Source organism: Sus scrofa, chromosome 3 (genome assembly GCF_000003025.6).
Source record: "Sus scrofa isolate TJ Tabasco breed Duroc chromosome 3, Sscrofa11.1, whole genome shotgun sequence".
NCBI lineage: Eukaryota > Metazoa > Chordata > Mammalia > Artiodactyla > Suidae > Sus > Sus scrofa.
Window position 1 is genome coordinate 114,820,758 of NC_010445.4, and position 23,158 is coordinate 114,843,915.

The window sequence follows — 23,158 nt, forward strand, 5'->3', positions numbered from 1 at the left end:
GATTGGTGCTCAGAGAGGTTATGTAATTTTGTGCACAGACCCCCAAATATATGGCACAGTGAGTTGAGTGAATTGAGATCTGTCTTAACTTTAAAGCCAGTGTGTGTGGGGTTTTTTTTTTTTTTTTTGTCTTTTTGTTTTTTTTGTGTGCTTATATTACTTTTAAATTTCATGGGTTTGGAGAATCTTAAGATTTAAAAGTATGAGACAAAGTAAAAGAACTGGTAAATATATAGCTGTTATTCATGTACAATTTTAAAGCAAGGATTTTAAGTCTGGTGACTATGAGAGGGTCTCTGAACAACTACATCCAGAACTATGCACGTGTACTTCTCCACTTTCATCACATGCTTATAAGGATCCAAGATGACTCCCCCATCCCTCAAAAAAAACACAAAGATCCAAGATTTGGACATCTTTTTTTTTTTTTTTTTGATATATTTTTTTGCTATTTCTTGGGCCGCTCCCGCGGCATATGGAGGTTCCCAGGCTAGGGGTCCAGTCGGAGCTGTAGCCACTGGCCTACACCAGAGCCACAGCAGCGCGGGATCCGAGCCGCGTCTGCAACCTACACCACAGCTCACGGCAAGGCCGGATCGTTAACCCACTGAGCAAGGGCAGGGACGGAACCTGCAACCTCATGGTTCCTAGTCGGATTCGTTAACCACTGCGCCACGAAGGGAACTCCTGGACATCTCTTCTAATTTGAATATTCTCTAAGCTTATAGTTCTAAGCTATGTATAAACTTAGACACTGTTCTAAACTAAAAATGATTAAAAAGAATTGTAGGGAGTTCCCTTCGTGGCGCAGTGGTTAACGAATCCGACTAGGAACCATGAGGTTGCAGGTTCGATCCCTGGCCTTGCTCAGTGGATTAAGGATCCTTCGTTGCTGTGGCTCTGGCGTAGGCGGGTGGCTACAGCTCCGATTCGACCCCTAGCTTGGGAACCTCCATATGCCGTGGGAGCAGCCCTAGAAATGGCAAAAAGACCAAAAAAAAAAAAAAAAAGAATTGTAATAACAGGCATATGTAAAAAGCATTGTTCCCTCTACAAATGCCGATGCTCTTTAGAATAAATTCCATGTCCTTCAGATCAGTGGGAAATTTTCATTTAATTCTTTTTTCATTAATTAATTAATTTTGCCCCCTTTAATTGGGAATGGAATGTAGATGGGAAGCATGTGTTTAAAAAAGCAAAAAGATCACAGAGTTATTGCAGAGTGATGGATACCTGGCTTTATTTTTATTTTTATTTTTTGTTTTTTTAGGGCCACACCCACAGCATATGGAGGTTCCCAGGCTAGGGGTTGAATCAGAGCTGCTGGCCTACACCACAGCCACAGCAGTGTGGGGTCCTGAGCTGCATCTGCAACCTACACCACAGCTCATGGCAACGCTGGATCCTTAACCAACTGAGTGAGGCCAGGGATCAAAACTTGCATCCACGTGGATACTAGTAGGGTTGGTTACTGCTGAGCCATGGCGGGAACTCCAACCTGATTTTATATCTAATCTTACCTCCTTTTTAGCTTTTTTCAAACTGAAATGGAAAGCCAGTGGCAGAAAGTTGTGGTATTGCATGGGCTGCAAGTATTGTCAGCTTAAGGCATAGCTACTCAAATATGTTCATTGTAGTTTTTTGTTTGTAGCAGTTAAAATTTAAAGCAACTTTAAACTTTTGACAGTAGTTTATTTTTTTAAATGGCTGGATAGTATTATATATATATATATATATATATAAAACATCCTCCTTATCCATTCATCTGTTGATGGGCACTTACGTTGCTTCTGTATCTTGGCTATTGTAAATGCTGCTGTGTACACTGGAGTGCATCTATCTTTTCAAAAAAGTATTTCCTTTATAAGGAACCCATTTTTAAATATAAAGCTACGAATAAATAATAGCAAAGCATGAAAAAGATATATAAGCTATATAAGACTAGTACACAGAAAATCGGTAAAGATATAGAGGACTTGAACAACCCGATCCATCAACTTGACCTAAGTGATATTAGTAGCAGCATATATACACATTCTTTTAAAATGCACCAGAATATTTACCAAAATAGATCATATATTGGGCCATAAAATAAGTTTTCATTAAATATAAAAGGATTCAGGAGTTCCAGCTATGGCACAGTGAGTTAAGGATCTGGCATTGTCTCTGCAGCAGCTCGGGTTGCCACAGCTGCAGCTCAGATTTAATCCCCGGCCCATAACTTCCATATGCAATGGGTGCTGGCAATATATATATACCTAATGTACATATATATATACACCTATATGTACACACACACACACACACACACACACACATATATATATATATAGAGAGAGAGATTGATTCAAGTCATACAGAGTATGTTCTCTGACCACAATAGAATTAAATTAGAAATCAATTACAAAAGATTGTCTGGAAAAAAATATTTGGAAACAAAATACTGTGCTTCTGATAACTACTTGAATCAAGGAAGATATCAAAAGAGAAGTTTAAAAGTTTTGAAAATGAATAAAATGAAAATATAAAAATTTGTGAGATGCAGCTAATACATTACTTAAGGGGAAAATTTATAGCTAGCAATAAATACTTCCATTAGAAAAGAAGCAATGTTTCAGATCACTGACATCAGGTCCCAGCTTGAGAAACTAGGAAACAAAGCAGATGAAACCCAGAGTAAGCAAAAGAAAGAAAATAATAAGGATCTGAGCAGGTCAATAAAATAGAAAACAGGAAAAATAATTGCGAAAACCAATGAAACCATAAGTTGGTTCTTTTAGAAGATAAGTAAATCTTATCTTTAAGATCAGGGTAACAAAAGTCACAAATTACCATTAACAAGAATGAAGGAGGTAACATTGCATATTCTGCAGATATTAATAGAACAATAAAGGAACATCATTTGACAATTTAGGTAATCTGGGCAAATTTGTTTAAAAACAAAATAAGCTTATAAAAGAAGAAATGTATAATGTGAATGCATTTAAATTTCTTTCTTTCTTTTTTTTTTTAGGGCTGCACCTGTGGCATATGGAGGTTCCCAGGCCAGGGGTCAAATTGGAGGTGCAGCTGCTGGCCTACACCACAGCCACAGCAGTTCAGGATCCAAGCCCCATCTGTGACCTACACCACAGTTCACGGCAATGCTGGATCCTTAACCCACTGAGCAAGGCTGTGGATCGAACCTGTGTCCTCATGGATGATAGATTCGTTTCTGCTGAGCCACGATGGGAACTCTAGTAAATTTCAATTTATACTTAAAAATGTTCCCATTAAAAAACTTCAGGTCTAGATGGATTCACTGGTTAATTTACTGAATATTGAAAGGAGAAATAATACTAATTCAATACCAACTTTTCCAGAAAATTGGAAACTTATAAGGTTAATATTGCTCTGAAAAAGATACTCCAAGAAAAAAAAAAGGCCAAATAAACTGTTAGATCAGTATCCCTCATGAACATAAAATTTTGGCAATTATATCTAATATATTAAAAACACAGTATCTTGTGATCAAGTAGGATTTATTCCAGGAATGCAAGATTGGTTTAAAATTTGAAAATTGATCCGTACTAATTCTTAGTATTAAGAGACTAAGAAATGATTTTCTTAGTCACTGCACCAGAGCATTTGACAGATCCGGTATGCGTTCCTGATTACAAAGTGTAAGCCAGCTAGGAGTAGAGTGGACCATCCTCAGTCTGATTAAGAACATCTACAAAAAGCTACAGTTCACATCATGCTTAATGACAGAAGACAAATGCTTCCCCTTAAGGTCAACAACATGGTGAGGATGTCCACTTTTACCACTTCTATCCAACATTATACTCAGGGTCCTGGCATGTGCAGTAAAGTAAGAAAAAGACATGAAAGGCATCCAGTTTGGAAAGGAAGAAGCAAAACTGTCTTTGTTTTGTAGGCAACATGATGTTTACATAGAAAATCTGAATTTACAAACACTATTGAGAACAAGTGAGTTTAATGAGGTTGCAGAATACAAAGTCAATATACAAAACTCAGTTGTATTTATAGAAATGCAATACTAGCCCCAGACAATGTCCAAGATCCAGAACCATCCCTAATGTCAACCAGCATGTGAATGGATAAACAAATTGTTATATCCAATAGTGCAATGTTACTCAGCAATAGAAAGGAATGAAGCGTTGATGGAAACAATAGCAATAGGTATGTTAATTACTTTTTATAAATTAATTTTTAAATTGAAGTGTAGTTGCTGTACAGTGTTATATGAAAGTTATTAATGTCAGTTATACTGAGTGAAAGAATCCAAACCAAAAATGAATATATTCTTTATAATTCCATTTATATATATTTATTTATAATGTGCTAGCCTTATATATATACTATGTAATAATTCTAGAAAAATACAAAGTAATCTGTAGTACCTACCAGTAGACAGATCTGTGGTTCCCTGGGAATGGAGGGTTGTGGAAAGGGTAAAGGGAGGGGTAACAGAGGGGCACAGGAAGCTTTTGCTGATGGTCAGTTTATTATCTTGAATATAGTGATAATGTTATGGATGTATATAGTAATTTAAGTAATACTTGCAGATTATACATGGCGGGGTTTTTTTGGTCATAAATTGTTGAGATCTATATTCATTTGCCTACGTGTTATTTCCACTTGGATATTTTTTTAGTCACATTAAAACTATTTCAAATAATACACATCTCTAACTTCTTTTTCCTCTTTCCTATTTTCTAGGGTTTTTTTTTTTTTTTGTATTTTTATAAGTGGTACTTCTTCCATTTTTCGTATGGGAAGCTAGGGAATCATCCCTGATATTTATCTCATTTCACCTCCAAGTTGTGTCATTGAGAGCATTTTCAAATCTGTAATCTTTTCCTTCACCACCACTGCCATTACCCTGATTCAATTTGGTTGTCCTCACTTAAAAAGAGCCTTCTGATTATGCTCCGTGGTTTTATTTCCGACCCCCTTAATTCAGTCTCCAGATAACATACAGAAGAGATCTTTTGAAGATGTTCCTTTAAGTCACGTTACTTCGCTGCTCAGATCTTTAAGACTTTTTTTTTTTTTTCTTTTTTTGCTATTTCTTGGGCCGCTCCCGCGGCATATGGAGGTTCCCAGGCTAGGGTCCAATCGGAGCTGTAGCCACCTGCCTACACCAGAGCCACAGCAACGCGGGATCCGAGCCGCCGGGATCCGAGCCGCGTCTGCCACCTACACCACAGCTCACAGCAACGCCGGATCGTTCACCCACTGAGCAAGGGCAGGGACGGAACCTGCAACCTCATGGTTCCTAGTCGGATTCGTTAACCACTGCGCCACGACGGGAACTCCCTCTTTAAGACTTTTCATTGCTCTCTAGGATAAATCTAAAATCCTTTCAATACGGTCAGATTCCTGTTTCCTTCTTGTTTATTGTATTGTAGCCACACAGACTATCTTTCAGTTTCTTCAAGTCTCTAAGAACTTTTTACTCGAGAACTTTCTCACATGGTATTTTTGAACCTGCACTGGTTTTTTCCCCTTTTCAGCTGCTGTCCCAAGGCATGCTTCAAGTCTCAGCTTACATGCCACTAAATCAGAGAGGTCTCTCCTGACTTGCCTGTTTGAAATTGATATCCATGCCAGTGTCCTGTAGATTTTCATCACAGCTATTACTGTTTCTTGATGGGGGTGGGGTGAGGGAGGGATGGGAGGGGGTGTTTATATGTGTGTATGAGTTTATTTGGTTAATACCTCTTTCCTATATGAGTCTGACAACCTCACTGAAAGTGGAGACTTTCTGTTCTGTTCATTGCTGTATAGCTGTCACCTGACTCAGTTGCTGGTTCTGTCGACAATGTTTATTAAATAAATGTTTAGAGAAAATATATTAGAAGGAAATGTACCAGTGCGTTGCCTTTTGAGTGCTGCTTGTTTGTTTTTGTACAGTTTCCTCAATGAACTCTTAAACTTTCCAATAACAAGAGTTATAAATAAAATACATCTTTAAACCCTTTCTTTACTAGAGATGAAAAAGCAGATGTTATTATGCAACTAGGATTCTAGTTCTAAATACTGTTATAAATTAAGTGACCTTGATGTATTTACTTCACTTTTAATATCTTGCAGTTGCACAGCTATAGGGAGCACTGTTTTTGTTTTTGTTTTTGTTTTTTGTCTTTTTGCTATTTGGGTCGCTCCCGCGGCATATGGAGGTTCCCAGCCTAGAGGTCGAATCAGAGCTGGAGCCACCGGCCTACGTCAGAGCCACAGCAACGCGGGATCCGAGCCGCGTCTGCAACCTACACCACAGCTCTCAGCAACGCCAGATCCTTAACCCACTGAGCAAGGCCAGGGATCAAACCCGCAACCTCATGGTTCCTAGTCAGATTTGTTAACCACTGAGCCAAGACGGGAACTCCCAGACACTTCTATTTTCAAAAAATATAAAATAAAGCCTTATATCTTTGAAGTAACGTTATCACAGAATATTGGGTAGAGTTCCCTGTGCTACACAGCAGGTCCCCACTGACCATCCATTCCATATACTGTAGTGTGCATATGCAGTCCCAAACCCCCAATCTATCCCTCTCCCCAACTCTCCCCCTTTGGTTACTGTAAGCTTGTTTTCAAAGTCTGTTTCTGTTTGGAAATACTTTTTATTTTTATTTATTTTTTTTGTTGTTTGTCTTTTTGCCATTTCTTGGGCCACTCGTGTGGCATATGGAGGTTCCCAGGCCTAGGGGTCTAATTGGAGCTGTAGCCACTGGCCAAAGCCACAGCCACAGCAACACGGGATCTGAGCTGCGTCTGCAACCTACACCACAGCTCACAGCAACGCCGGATTGTTAACCCCCTGAGCAAGGCCAGGGATCGAACCCGCAACCTCATGGTTCCTAGTTGGATTCGTTAACCACTGAGCCACGATGGGAACTCCTGGAAATACTTTCAAATAAATGTTTGTTCTTTTACTTTTCTTTTTAAGATACTCTTTGTTAAAAAACAAAAACAAAACAAACAAACAAAAAAAGATACTCTTTGTTAATGTTATTTCATTTGTATGTATAATAAATGTATACCAACTTTTTTAACAGATAAAATAATTCGGCACAGGGCTTGTACTCTGAAGGACACTGCACATGCCATCATTGCAGCTGAATTGGATCCAGAATTTAATAAACTCTGTGAAGAAATTAAGGAAGCAAGAATAAAAAGAGGTAAGTTATGAACTTGCTACAGGTACCAAGAGGTCATTGTATATCATTGAGTGACATTTCATTAGATTTGCTGGTATTATGAAAATGTATTTTGAGGCACAGCCTTTACTTTTTTTTTTTGGCCACGCCCATGGCATATGGAAGTTCCTGGGCCAGGAATTGAACCTCCACCACAGCAGTGATCTGAGGTGTTGCAGGGACAATGCCAGATCCTTAACCTGCCATGACACAAGGGAACTTCCAGCCTTTACCTAATTTCTAATATTAAAATATGTTATGTAAATTCTCAAAGATAATTAAAAATTTTGCTTTCTCTGACAGTTTTAGTGTGACAGTGCAAATTATAGAGATAAGGTGCCTCTTAGTGAAATTTCTTTTTAGGAATATATCTTTGTTAATTTTTGATCTCTATTCTTAAAGAATTTGTGTAGGCTTCGTATTTAAAGAGGGTTTATTTTCATCAGTTTATAGCCAATACTGGTACTTAAAATTTTTTTGAGGAATACTTTTTTTTTAAACTATTGAAATTTATGTGTAATTTTGTTAATGTAAAAACAGAATTAGTAAATGTAGTTTGTTCATTCAATGTATAATCCTGTCCTTGAGAAATTCACACTTTGGTAGGAGAGGGAGAAGTGTCAAATTAAGTACAAGGTGGTATATGCATTTATTGAAGCATGTTTGTAACACAAAGGAGAGACCTCCTGGTAGGAAACTCAGCAATCTGGATCAGAGTTTGGGGAGTGCGTACAGGAGTGTTGTCTCTAGCGGAGTAGAGGAAGGGAAGGCAGTGACAGAGAAGGAGGAGATGTTGCAAGCATAGCACACAGTGTATAAAAGCCCAGAGACATGAAATAATGTGTTATATTAGATGAATTGCAAACCATTTGGTCTTGCTAAAGATGTACAGAATGGTGAGAAATAGAGCTCAAGAGGTGAGCCGAGTTCAACTTTAAAGTTACAGAGTCACATCGCAGGAGTTCCCTTTGTGGCTTGGTGGTTAACGAGCCCGACTAGTATCCATGAAGACGAGGGTTCAATCCCTGGCCTTGCCCAGTGGGTTAAGGATCTGGTGTTGCTGTGGCTGTGGTGTAGGCTTGCAGCCGCAGCTCCAATTGGACCCTAGCCTGGGAACCTCCATATGCCGTGGGTGTGGCCCTAAAAAGACAAAGACAAAGTTATGGAGTCGCTTTTCTTCTACTTCTTTAGAGAGGCCTTCACTGATCATCTAATCTAATATAGGCTCTGGTCGCCATAGCACTTGGCATTTTATTGTTGTCTCTCTCTTTATTTACAATGTCAGTGCTGTGAATGTCTTATTCATAGCTCTGCTGCAGTCCCAAGAACTATCGCTGGTATGCAATAGGCTTTCTATAAATATTTGAATGAATCAGTGCCATGCTAAGAAGCTTGGACTTTATCTTGTAGGTCAGTGTTTTTCAAATATGTGGGGCTACTACATCAGCTTAGAACTAGTGAATTAGATTCTCTGAGAGCAGTAAGGCCAAGAAATTTGCACTTTAACAAACTATTTAAGTGCTTTTTATGTACACTAAAGTTTGAGAACAATTGTCATAGTCAGTAGGAGCCATTGAAGTATCTTAAGCAGTAGCATGGATTGGTAAATTGCTTCAACACCAGGAAATAGCAAGATCTCAACGTGGCAGGGTAGGAAGAGGAGAGGCCAGTTAAAAAGCTTTTGGAGCTAGCTTTGAAAACATTTTGGCAAATTTCTAAAAAGTTAAGCATAACATTTACCGTACAACCCAGTGATTCTACTCCTAGAGATCCACCCAAGAGAAATGAAAACATATATCCATATAAAGACTTGTATATGAATGTTTATAGCAGCATTATTCACGTCAGCTAAAAACTGAAAACAACCCAGATATCCACCAACCAATAAATGAGTGAGCAGAACAGGGTGTATTGTGCAATGGCGTACTGCTCAGTTATAAAAAGGAACGAGGTTCTGATACATGGTACAGCATAGATGAACTTCAGAGACATTATGCTAAGTGAAAGAAGCCAGTCACCAAAAGACCGCATATTGCATGATTCCATTTATATGAAATGCTCCCGAAAGGCAAGTCTGTAGAGTGGAAAAGTAGATTAGTAATTGCCTGGAACAGTTAACCTAAAAATTGAATTGCTGTGGTGATTGCACAGCTCTGTAAATTTACAAAAAAAATCCTTTAATTGTATACTTAAAATGAGTGATTTTTATGTTATGTAAATTGTACCTCAGTAAAGCTGTTTGGAGGAAAAAAGGTGTTGGAAGAAAAAAAGTTTTGATTAGAGAAGTGTGAATGAGGGTAGGATTAATATAAAAGAGATACAGCAGGGGTGGAAGACATTGTGAAGGAAAGAAAGAGTCAAAATTGGCTGCCATATATACTTGGTTGAATGGCTTAGTAGATGCTAATACCACCAGTAGAGAGAGGGGATATTTAAGAACAGATTTTGTGTGTGTGAAAAGATAAACTAGTTATCTGTAATTTGACCTTTCTTTAGGATATCCTGTTGGCAATATCAAGTAGGCAATTGATATGGACCAGAATCTCAAGAGATTTTTAGACTGAAGATGTAATTTGAGATTAATTATATGATGCCAGTAGAAGCTGAAGGCATGAATGATACTTGTGGTGGAAGGTGTAGATGAGAGTAAGACGAAAAGGGATTCCAGAGACAGCCCTTAGAAACATTAGCGTATAAGGGCTGAATAGAAAAATGAAGTCTAGTAAAGAAAATTGAATTGGAGTGGTTACTTTTATGATCAAGGCAGGAAAACCAAACTTATACAGTTGGTGTGACAGGCAGCTAATATCAGATAAAAACAGTTCATGTTAATGGGGCTTAGTGGCTCAATAAATGCTTCTACTTTCTAAGATGGCAGAAATCATGACTTTTAGACAATATGTAATCTTATTGTCTCACCATCATAAAAATGTGAGATGTATCCCTGTGCAAAATAAAATGAGTAAGGACAGGGCATTTTGGGGACTAAGTATAAATACGCATGGCCTACCATTTTATTTTTATGATTTTCTACCTAGTTTCTTTCCCATCTTAAAACAGAAGAGACTATTTTCATGCGAATTACAAACTGTCTGAGTATAATTAATTGACTTTAAAACTCAGTTCCATATTGTAGACTTTTTTTTTAACCTTGTTGATTTATGTAGCTGGGAATATTTAAATAGGTATTGCTTATCTTCTGCTTGCAGGCTTATCAGTAACAGCAGAACAAATAAATCCTCATGGTACTGGAGCTCGAAAGACAGAAACGAGAGTTGAAGAGGCATTTCGGCACAAACAAAGAAATCCAATGGATGTCTGGCACAGCTCTGCAAATAAGTGTGCATGTGAGTATTTGAGATCATGTTAGCCAGTAGTGAGAAGGACTGTGAGTGAGGCAGATGTGTTAGGAGTTGGGTGCACACACCAAAGGACTGTCAAGAGCTTGTGGGGTAAGATGCTGAATCAGAATGTGTTTCTTTAACCTTATTTGCTTTTTCCTATCTCCATTCAATACTTGCTCTTGTAATTGAATATTTGAAAATTTGTAGATTTGAATGTTTTCAGTTTTAAACTTTGGTTTTGGGCTAGAGTTGTGGCGCCAAGAAGACTTTTTATCCACCCTACTTCCAACCCTTTGCTGTAGGCTAAGTAGAATGTTCTCGATATGGTGGGAAATGGAAACTCTGGCTTAAGAAAGTGACTGAATTGAACTGGGAAGTTGATTTTTCTGAGAAAAATCTGTACAGTCTTCTTTAAGTGAGGTATATTTAGAGAGGGAAATTGTATTCTAGGTTTTGCTCATTTTTCTCCATTCATGGTGATATGTAAAGTTTCTGAAAGACAAGTGTTAATAAACACAGCATCTTCTTAATGTAATCCTTATGTTTCAGTAAAGATAGCCATCTTTGGAAGGTGTATGTTCTTCTGATATAAAGATGGTAATTTTGTCCTATCTGTAAAGATGGCCATATATGTTCTTTCAGCAGTGGCATTGAATTTGAATGAATGAATCATTCTCATTTTAAAAATTTTGTTCTCTTTGTGACAAGTGGCATTCATGTGTGAGAAAATTTGTCCCATCTGTAAAGATGGCCATATATGTTCTTTCAGCAGTGGCATTGAATTTGAATGAATGAATCATTCTCATTTTAAAAATTTTGTTCTCTTTGTGACAAGTGGCATTCATGTGTGAGAAAATTTGAAGGACTTAATGGTACATTTATTTCCATGAAACTGATTAGGCTATTTGTCCTAGTTATACCTTGATCATGGTATGTAACACGGTACTATAATTTAAACCTTCTCTGCACCTGATAAAAATGTTTACTAAATTTATTGAATATTGGCTTCCAGTAGTTTAAATTTCCTTTAAGTCTCAAAATGTTACTTTAATCTACAAATATGGGTTTTGTTTTTTCTTACCAGTAGATGGCATATGTGATTCATCATTTGTGTGTTTTACGTTAAGTTACTTAAATCATAAATCTAAATGTCCTTAAGGAAGAGTTGCTTTTCTAAAGTCTTAGTTTTGGAAACAAGCTCAGAGATGCTATAAAAATTGATTGTAAAGATTGTGCCTCTAAATGGACTTTTCATAAGAAGCATTCCTGAAAAAAAATTGGTGTGTTACAGATTAGTTCTATAAAAATATACTACCACATGCCAGGTGCTGTGGAGGTACAGCAGTGACTAAAACAAAAATCCCCATTCTCATGGAGCTTATGTAATCAATTTCTCTTATTTTAGAAAAATCATACCAAGCATTAGAAATGATTACATAAGGAGAGGGGAGATCTCTCTAGTTTGACCTCCTTTCAAGTGGGCACAGTCTCTTTGTTCTTAGCTGGCATGAAAGCATTAGAAATAAACTTGATTCAGAAGGTCTCCTAGGAGTTCCCGTCATGGTGCAGTGGTTAACGAATCCGACTAGGAACCATGAGGTTGCGGGTTCGGTCCCTGCCCTTGCTCAGTGGGTTAACGATCCGGCGTTGCCGTGAGCTGTGGTGTAGGTTGCAGACGCGGCTCGGATCCCACGTTGCTGTGCTCTGGCGTAGGCTGGCAGCTATAGCTCCGATTAGAACCTAGCCTGGGAACCTCCATATGCCACGGGAGCAGCCCAAAGAAATAGCAAAAAAGACAAAAAAAAAAAAAAAAAAAAGAAGGTCTCCTAGCATTTGCTTAAGCTACTAATACATATCAAGTAATTAAGCTGGCTCTTGATTGAGCAGGGTCCAGTCTCTTGCTCTAGTGTTCCATGGCTTAGTGAGGAAAGAAAAGGGGAACCTCTTGTACTTTTGGTTATTGGAAAATAAGCAGGGATACAATGTCAGGAGTGGCTTGTCAGTTAGTAAAACCTAACAGTCCTACCTTTTAGAGAAAGAGCAAGCTGAATACTTCTCTTTCATTTTTAATGTAGCCTGGATTAGTTTTTCACATAGTTAATGGAATACTTATGAATGTCCATCGCTTTAGTTTGTGCTTTTAAAAGTAGATTGATATAGAAATTTCATCTCCAATTACCCTGTGTTAATTGTAAAAATAGAAATTAATAGGGGAAAAAGGAATGGAGAGATGATTGTAATGATAGTACAGTTCTGAAGGCAAAATAAATTTTGAGCTAAGTGGTAAATAACTTGAATTTTGGAAATGACTGTAGAAACCTTTAGTAGATATATCTTTAGATAAGAAAGGAGTAATATTTGTAACAAAATTTGTCCGTTTCTTGTGAATACTTTGGTTTCTTTATAGAGACTCAGTAAGGATTAAAGATGGAAGGATGAAAAAAAATGTAAACATACTATATACTATTGATAGATCACAAGTTTATATTAAGTGCTGGAATAAAGAAATGAGAGTTATCATAAGCTCATATTCTATTTCTATTTGTCTTTCAAAAGCAATTTTTAAACTGGATTAAATCTACACGAAGTCATCTCATATTTGTATTTTCTTCTGAAAATGTCTTTGCCCAGGAAGCTTTTCAACATTGACATATTAAAAATACATATTATCTCTTTAAATTAAGCCAGACTTGACATTACTTTTATAGCCTTCGGAAAAAAATGAGTTATTTTTACCCTGATGGCTTTTGGTAAACTAGTATTTAGGATTTGGTCTTAGACACCAGAAGTGAGAGGTCTCTAGCTTAACTAGTTTGCTTTAATAACTTTTGTATTTAAGTTTCTTTGTGCAATTGTCCCACATTGTAAAATAAAAGTTAGCTTTTTGCTTATTTAAGGGACAATGGGCTTGATTTGAATAATCAGCTGCCTTTGATACATATATGGGAAATTAAAGATTCCTGGGTCCATCATTACCTGGAAGTACCAGCTATTTACTCATAAAGCTCATGATAGTTTTTTGTTTTGCTTTGTTTTTTCTTTTTCTCCTTACAGCTGTACCTGCTGCATATGGAATTTCCTAGGCTAGGGGTTGAATCAGAGCTGCAGCTGTCAACCTACACCACAGCCATGACAACATCGGGTCTGACCCGCATCTGTGACCTACACCACAGCTTGCAGCAATGCTGGATCTCTAACGCACTAAGGCCAGGGATCGAACCCACATCTTCAAGGGACTGTGTTGGGTTCTGAACCTCCTGAGCCACAAGAGGAACTCTTCATGATAGTTTTTAGCATCTAAGAGTATAGTTCTCATAATTTTTATTGATCTCCCATTTCACATAACTGACCAAATGTTTATTTTCAGTGTTTATTAATGTTGTTGCTGCCTTGATAGCAAAGGGCTTAATGTTTCTACATATTTTCAAATAACAACTTTACAGGAAATTGATCCTGCTAAATGAACCAATTGTGGTAGAAGCGGCTAACAGCTGGCTAACCAAATTGTCTATCTAACATTCATAGAGCTTCTATCCATGATCATACTTACTGCGGGTGATTTCTTCTTCTGGAAGGAGAGTCAATAGAAGTTTCTTTGTAAGGATACCTGTAACCATTCTGTTTTCATATTTCTGTATCATGCCTTAATTTCTTTTCATGGTTTAAGAGCTTTTGGATAATCTTGCTGACAAAGCATTCATCTTCCTGGTGGAAATCCAGGGCTGTTGCCCCAAACCTTCCAGGCAGCCTAGTAATGTAATTCCCTAAATGTGTATATTGTATGCTTGCCCCTCCCACCCCTGCCCGTGTTAGGAATTAGGAACAGCTATAAAGTAGAAAGTAGGGAAGTAATGAAAAGTGAGTCCTGAGTAAACATACAGGGAATAAAATTTTTTTTTATTCTTCAGAGTTCATCCCTAAGTTGTGAGGATTAGTCAGCTTGGATATCAAGAGCTAAGTAGTTTTTGTTTGTGTGTTATGATAGTATGGGTTTACTTTCTTCATGGGTTTTGTTTAATAAACATTTGTAAAACAAGTATTGCACTCCAAGGTCTACATATATTTTTTCCTTCTTTGCAAAATAGTTCGAGTTCGGAGAAAATCAAGGCGGCGATCACAGTGGGGTAAAGGAATTATTAAGAAAAGGAAAGTCAATAACTTAAAAAAAGATGAAGAGGACACCAAATTTGCTGACTATGAGAATCATATGGAGGACAGGAAATTGCTAGAGAATGGAGAGTTTGAGGTAAGCACTGACTGCCATGAAGAAAATGGAGAAGAGACTGGAGACTTCTCTATGACCAATGATGAATCATCGTGTGACATCATGGACATGGACCAGGGGCAGAGGCTTAACAGTGGAGCGGGCACAAAAGAGAACTTTGCATCTACTGAAGAGGAAAGTTCAAATGAGTCTCTACTCATCAACAGCAGCAGTTCTCTAAATCCAGAACAGACATCTAGGAAAGAGCCTTTCCTTAAAGGAAGCTGTCTAAATGGTGAGGCCTCCACTGACAGTTTTGAAGGAATACCAGTTCTGGAGTGTCAGAATGGCAAAGCTGAAGTAGTTTCTTTCTGTGGTAGTGGAGATAAATGTAGTTCTGAACAAAGGAGTCTTCTGGAGGACCAGTCAAAAGAAAAACCAGAAACTTCAAATGAACATCATGGAGACGATCCTGAAAAACTAGAGGCACTGGAATGTAGCAATAATGAGAAGTTAGAACCTGGCCCTGATGTGGAGGTTAAAGATGCAGAACTGGATAAAGAAGGTAGAGCTAATGTTTTAAAGTTTTTACTGAAGGTTTAAGCTCCAGAGTTAATTAAGTGCATATTTTGTCTAGTCCTCACTAGCAATAGCTGATAAATATTAGCATCTGGTGCAGTTTTCACCCCTTTCCCTAGAAAAGTGTACACGTACATAAAAAATTGTGGCAAATGTTTCAGGGGGTTTATGGTTCAGAATGCTTTGCTCTCCTGGCTGCTTACCCTTCTGCTTCCTGCTTGATTATCATCCCTGTCCTAATGGATTTATGACTAAAAGCTGAGTAAATCCACAGGTGTTAAGATGGGTTTCTAACAGAAGGATTCTTGGGGTGGGGTAGGGTGTGGTTGGCGAGAGAAGACTTAATACTCTAGCAGTTGATGTGGTAGAGTCATGGACCCACATCCAGTTACCACTCCTGTTCATTACAGTCATGTGACTCTGAGCTGATTACTTACACTCTTCAACCCTGTGTCTTTTCATCTTCTAAACTACAGAATGGTGTCATTGCAGGGATTAAATAAGTCATGTATATTAATTGCCTCTCTTACTACCTACTAAGGTATATTCATACAGGCAGTCATTATTATTTGAGTCTGAGGGATGTTTAGCCTAAGAGACTCTATTACTTTATAAGGCCAGTGGTAGAAGAAAGCAGCAGAATCTTCACTGTCAAAGTTACCTTATTCTCACAGAGTCAGAGCCTCTGGCCACTCCTGACTTCCTTTGGATATACGATTCTTCTAAGAAGCGGCAGAAAGGGGGAGTTGAGGGTTTCTGGCCCTGCTTTGTTGTTTATAACTATTTTTAGTTTATAGTGGGATAGGGTGTGTTAGAAATCTACCCTGTCCAACGTACATTTCATTCCTGAACAGGCATTCTTCTTATACCAGGTTGTCTTGAAATTGTATCATGCTTTTTAAATGTGTGGAATGTAAATGTTAGCCTGGAATTTGGGCTATGTGAGAAAAGTTTTTTAATGCCAGTTTTTTGAGACTTGTAGTAGAATTAAAAAGTAGGATAGTATTATTCAAAGTCTTAGAATTCTTCTAGTGGATAAAGAGAGATCGTTCTTTATAAACTTCATAAATGCTGCCTGTTGAGAATTTTCCTTCAATATTTAATAATAGAAAGTAGTTTTAAGAGTATTTTTTATTCTGGGCTATCATATAGACAGAACTTAAAAATATATTGAAGCTAGAGCTAAGAAATAAATGAGATGGAATGGGAAAAAGGGAGAAATCCATGTTATGAGGCAGAACGGGTAGGGGGAGGAGTTCTTTTCTGTGCTACTTCACTGTGAGATTTTAGTAAGCTTGCACAAAAGGTTTAAATGAGTATTATGTTGAACTGGTGATCTAAATGCTCTAAAGATAGTTACGTAAAAGCTTTACCTCGAGTTTTCATTTCTAACTTGTCAGGGCAATGTAACCTAGTGTAGTGGTTCCTAATTCACGATTTTTGGCTTCTAGAAGCCCAGGGATGTAATAATGAAGATCAGTATGGTCTTAGCAAAACTCCTGGCTATGGTAATTGAACTGTAAATAAAGATTTTCACTCTAAAGGCTGTCTGAAATATAAAATTTATCTGCTATACCATGGTATATTTTTTAAAAGGCAACATTTTGGTTCTTTTATTATTTATCTATGTAGTAGGCATTGGTGAGAAGGAATTTTTTTTTAAAATTTTATCAAAGTATAGTTGATTTACAATGTGTTCATTTCTGCTGTACATCAGAGTGATTCAGTTTTACATATTATTTTCCATATTCCTTTCCATTATGATCACAGAGTATTGAATATAGTTCTTTGTGCTCTACAGTAGGACCTTGTTTATCCATTAAGACAGACTTAGGAATAGGAGGATTGATGCGGGAGAGAGGAGGAAGGTTCTCCTTAGTGTCCCTGAACATGGGCCAGGTCCTGTGTAAAATTCTGAAACAATCCAAGTTTGTCCATGTGTTCCTGCCACTTGGCCTCCTCTTAAGGGTATTCCTGCCTGAGGAGCACAGGGCTCAATGGCCTCCCTCCCCTCTACCCCTCAGAGTACTTGATGCTGTCAAATTATACTCAGCCACCTGAACAGTTGTTCTTTCAGTACATGTTGGGAGGAAAGTAATTATTCTAATTACCTCTAAAGTAGGGAAGGATTTTTAATAGGGTTTTAAAGAGAAAATATTGAAACATAGGTCGATTTCTAATAGAGTTCTAGGCAGTATAACAGAAAAATAAGAAATTTCAGGCAATATTGAGGAAAACGTTTTGAATTGGGAGGCAGATATGAGACAGATTTGCCTCAGATTTTTGTTAGTATGCGCTTTCCCAGGTTGATTCCTTTCTCCTAGTTCTGATAGTTCCAAATTTTGAAATGATGATTATCATACAGAGAGTGAAGGCTGTTCATAAGTTAGTGCTTAGAGCTGAAGATTGCTTTTATCTTCCTTCTAGTAGGTAATGTTTATTAGATGATATTCTAGTATGACTTGGCTTTCATAATTGTGGTTTAGTTCTCTTTAACTTTGATTGCTTATTCTTATCCTCCTTAAAAAATCATTTAGTATTTAAAGAATTATACCCTTATTCCAAAAAGGATTTGTTGTGGGCAAAAGAGTGTGTAATTTTTGAAGCCTAATTTTCCTTAACTTTTATTTGCTGCAGTGCATTTTTCTTTTCTTGATTGCAGGTGCATCTAAAGTAAAGAAATATCGTAAGTTAATTTTAGAGCAAGCGAAAACAACAAGCCTGGAGCTGGTTCCAGAAGAGCCATCTGAGCCTGTGCCACCTCTTATAGTTGATCATGAGAGATTGAAGGTAAGCTTAGCTCTCCCCAGGCAGTTTCAAATGAATGGAAATAAAACTAGTTTTGATATACTCTTGCTTTAACCCAGGAGTATAAGTACTTTAGGGCTTCTAATGAAAAAGAGTCTGTATGTTTTGAGGGGTTTAGAAATATGAGAAGGGTCTTGGTAGTAAACTAAGCCCTTCTAAACTTGGGTGTCACTGTTACACTATAGCATGTTGTGTCTATTGCCTAGCCATTTGGATGGAGTGGTTTCAGTTTCAGCAATGAAATCAAACTTCATTTTATTCTTTTTCTTTTAATTTTTTTTAGAAATTGCTTGATTTGTTGGTAGATAAAAGCAACAACCTGGCAGTTGACCAACTCGAGAGGTTATATTCTCTTCTTAGTCAATGCATCTACCGTCACCGTAAAGATTATGACAAATCACAACTTGTAGAGGTAAGTGCTTAGTTCATCTGTGGAATAAACAGATATTTGCTTTTATGTGCAAATATGTCCCTAAAAGAAAAAAAAAGTTATTTTAGTTTATATCTTTCACCAAGTAACTGAAGAGCGGTTTGAAGATTTAAGATTAAAAGAATCATTAGGAGTTATAAAGATGTCCTCTCTGTACTGTTTTGTCTCAGGAAAGAAGTAATCTGGGATTTCTTGTTTATCAAACCACAGAAATTCACGGTCCTGGGTTGGCAGATACACAGGATAGCTTGTCACAGTTCTCCCCCCTTGCTAATTATTGACATCACAGATTAAGTGTCATCGCTTGGACCTATTGAAAGTGAGCGTGGCCTCACAGTCTAGTTTGCCGCTGCCTCCTAGGCAGCCACTCCTGATGAAAAGGAGTTGGCATGGGCAGTGAGACTTATTGGCCACCCTAGTAATGATTGGAAGAGAACTTGAAAGTCATCTCATTTAATTAGATCTAGTCTTGTGAAATAGCCACACGAAGGAGTGGTGGTCTTTGTGCTTAGACCACTTTAGAGGTGATCCATTCCTTTCTATACAACTCTAGGCCCTAAGAAGGTTTCTTATAAATACAAGCTTACGTGTCTAGTCATATAACTTACATCTTTAAGTCACACTTCTTTTTTGAGGTCATCTGAACAAATATAATCCCTCACCTACCTTCTAAATGGCTAAATGACTTAATTAGACTCCCTTTGTTCATTTGCCTGTTAGTTTGCTTATCTGGTGGTTTAGTTATTAAATATTTATTGCATACCTACAGTTCCAAATACTGTGCTAGGTATTCAGGATACAAAAAATGAATAAAACACGTCTCTGCTCTCAGGGAGCATTTCTAGTATGCTAAAGATTTATGTGTAGAGGGTGTGATCATTTTACTTGTGTGTAAGGAATACAGACACACTCTGCTTTATTGTGCTTTACAGATATTGCGGTTTTTACAAATTGAAGATTCGTGGCATTGCTGCCATTTTCCTGCAGCATTTGCTCACTTTGTGTTTCTGTGTCACATTTTGGTGATTCTTGCAGTATTTCAGCTTCCTCATTATTTTTGTTATGGCAGTCTGTGACTAGTGATTTTTGATGTTACTGCAAAAAGATTATGACTTCGCCAAAGGCTCAGATGATGGTTAGCCTTTTTTGGCAATTAATTATTTTTTAAAGTTAAGGAGTTTACATTGTTCTTTGGACATAATGCTATTGCACATTTAATAGTCCTCATTATAGTGTAAACATAACTTTCATGTGCACTGGGAAACTAAAAAATTTGTGTGACTTAATTTTATTTGCTTTATTGAGGTTGTCTGGAATTGAACCTGCAGTATTACTGAGGTATGCTTGTATTGGACTTGAATCAAAGCAAGAGAGCATTTAAAAGCTATTTTGGGAGTTGCCAGTGTGGCACAGCATGAATCCGACTAGGAACCATGAGGTTGCGGGTTTGACCCCTGGCCTCACTCAGCAGGTTAAGGATCTGGCGTTGCCATGAGCTCTGGCATAGGTCAAAGACACGGCTTGGATCTAGTGTTGCTGTGGCTGTGCTGAGGCCGGTGGCTACACCTCCAATCAGACCCCTAGCCTGGGAACCTCCATATGCCGAGGGTACGGCCTTAAAAAGACAAAAAAAAGATCTAAAAAATAAAAAAATAAAAATTATTTTGTAATCAAATTTTTGAGTCACAATTTTACAAATCCATACTGTCCCTATACAATAAATAGAAATAATAGGAAAGCGGAAATGTAAAAATAAACACATTACTGATATCCCACCATCTAGAGGAAATTAATCAGTATTAATCTTTTGGAATATCTTCCAGCCTTTAAAGATGTCTAAATGTATATAACATGTGTATATTTTTTTATTTTATTTTTTTTGTCTTTTGTCTTTTTAGGGCTGTACCCGTGGCATATGGAGGTTCCCAGGCTAGGGGGTCTAATCGGAGCTATAGCTGCCAGCCTATGCCAGAGCTATGGCAATGCCAGATCCAAGCCTTGTCTGTGACCTACACCACAGCTCACAGCATCACTGGATCCTTAACCCACTGAGCAACTCCAGGGATTGACCCCGCAACTTCATGGTTCCTAGTCAGATTTGTTTCTGCTGCACCACGATGGAACTCCCCATAATGTGTGTATAAAAGTGTAACTATGTATTTGAAAATTTGGATAGAATTGTATATTTTGGCTTTTCTCCTACTCACTAACATATGATGAAACATTTATCAGGAATAATTTCAATTAATCATTTATAAGAACTTTTCAATCAGGTGATAATCTGTTAGTGTGGCCTAGGAGTTCTATAGAGGGTGTAGGATATAATTTCTTTGGAGGTGTTTAAAAAGGGAAAGGAAAAAACCAAATATCTTAGATGTGTTTGACATATGCGCATTTGAATATAATTTGTGAGATAGAGTTCTTGACTTTCTTTAAATTCTAGAACCTCTTTGTTCACATGCTTGACATCTGATTAACTTGAATGGATTGAAAACTCTTCTGCTGTGAAACATCTTTGTTTTTTTTTTTTTTTTTTTTTTTTAGGGCCAGCAATGCAGCATATGGAAGTTCCCAGGCTAGGGTTTTAATTAGAGCTGAAGCCGCCAGGCTATACCACAGCCACAGCAACACTGGATCCTTAACCCACTGATCAGGGCCAGGAGTTGAACCTGCATCCTCATGGATGCTAGTCAGGTTCGTTACTGCTGAGCCACAATGGGAATTCCTAAAATATCTTTCTGTATGGGTCTTGGAATCCTGCAATCCAGGGGCCCTGTTTAAGGAGGGAAGGAATCTATAGCAGAATCACCAGTGAGTGGCATTCATGGTGGTGAAAGTATCGACTCTTTATGGATTTTTTTTTTTTTTAATTTCAACTCTGAAGTGAGCACTGGGAGCAGGGTGCATTCTACTTTGGGTACAAGTTTTACTATTCTGCATACCTTCATTTTGCTTTGGGAATTAGTTGAATATAACGAATAAGGGAGGGTACAGGCTCTGGAGTGAGGCTGCTTGTATTCAAATCCTGACTCTGCCTTTTATTACCTGGCAAATCTTTTATATATATATATATGTATATAAATTTCTTAGTATAATACCTGGTGTAATAATTACTCATTGAATGCTACTAGCATCATCCTCAGCCTACATATAAAATATGAGTAGGGGACTCAGTGGGTTCAGGATCCAGCATTGTCACTGCTATGGCTCCAGTCACTGCTGTGTTGTGGGTTCAATCCTTGGTCCAGGAACTTCTGTATGCTGCAAGTGCGCCTCCCCCCGCCCCCCAAAAAAAATTTAAAGTAGGCATTTAGAAGTGTCTAGGGCAGATAGTCTTACACGGTAGCTAAGGTATTGTAATCAGGAATGTATTTAAAGCTTAATCTTGTATCTAAAATTCTTTTCTCTAGAAAGTTAATTTGAAGTGAATTTTCCCGTAATGCCTTTTGTCTTTGCTTTAATAGATGACATGCACTTTTTTTCCCCCTTATAGGAGATGGAAAGAACAGTTCATATGTTTGAGACATTCCTATGAACTTTTCAAGATGAGTGGTTTATCCTCTCCAATCTGCTCCTGACAGAGCAGTCTTCTGAGCCATTCAATTTCAAATTGCACCAATTATGTGCAGAGCCTTGGTGTAAAGTGCTCTCTCGCTCATTCTTTCTCTCTGTTGAATTTGGTGCTATTGTCTCAGGTACCTGAAACCAACCAGCCTACAAGAACCAAACAGAACTTCAGAAACATGTTGTATTTTCCACAAATAAAAAATACAACCCCACAGATTGGAGATTTTGGTGCTACAGAAACTGCGCTCACTTCTGCTCCTCTTTTTGTGCACTCTCTTTTGGGGACTTCTCTTTTAGGGAGCAGACCAGCAAACAGGAGGAAACTGGATGGGGCAGTTCTAACTGTGTTGAATTGTTTAAACAGTGGGCAACCTATTTTCCCCCCCTCCTTTCTATCCCTTTTATCATATTTGTTTTTATTTTTTCCTCTGGGTAATGGACTAAAGCCTGTTTTAAAGTCGGCTGTGGTATATTCTGGTGGGAGACTGAAGAAACTGGATGAAATTAGATTAGGCTCTTTAGAACTGCCTTTAATGTGCCTTTTTATTCATTTGAGAAAGATAAGGCTAAACACAAGGATGGGCTTGTTTGTAGCAAATGAGATAGAATGTTTTCTTTGGTCACAACCTTGAAAATAAGTTTTGATACTCTGTATCATTAAGAGGCAACCAGTGTTTTGGTATAAAATGCCTATCTTGTTTTCAAAACTCAATCAAGACACTTGTTAAGCCACATAATATGCTAAAATGGTAAGTTTTCCTTTTGGTGTTTCTGTTTAAGAAACATGGAATTAAACAGCAACAATAAAAAATAACACACAGTCCACCAAAATGCAGGCGCGCGCGCACACACACACACACACGCACACACAGACACACACACACTTTTTGGTATTGACGACAATGATGGCCAGAAAATAGATCACGACATTCTGTTTTCTTCTGTCAATGGCAATTTAATAGTTATTCATGTGTAAGTTCCCAGAGAAGAATGATTTTCATGTATAGTAACTTGTTACTGT

At 37.7% G+C, this 23,158-nt stretch overlaps 1 protein-coding gene across 3 annotated transcripts in view; it reads left to right on the forward strand.

The window, feature by feature from the left end:
- The window catches only part of ATAD2B (ATPase family, AAA domain containing 2B), a 121,481-nt gene extending 98,533 nt beyond the window's left edge, over nt 1–22,948 (forward strand). For 2 of the 3 annotated variants that reach the window (XM_021087781.1, XM_021087780.1), the window contains exons 23-28: nt 7,065–7,187; nt 10,415–10,552; nt 14,635–15,318; nt 17,995–18,122; nt 18,424–18,552; nt 22,064–22,948. In XM_021087781.1, the coding sequence (XP_020943440.1) occupies nt 7,065–7,187; nt 10,415–10,552; nt 14,635–15,318; nt 17,995–18,122; nt 18,424–18,552; nt 22,064–22,105 (1,244 nt within the window). In that variant the 3' untranslated portion in view covers nt 22,106–22,948. The remainder of the gene's footprint in view (nt 1–7,064; nt 7,188–10,414; nt 10,553–14,634; nt 15,319–17,994; nt 18,123–18,423; nt 18,553–22,063) is intronic. The other variant, XM_021087782.1, reaches the window with a different exon arrangement.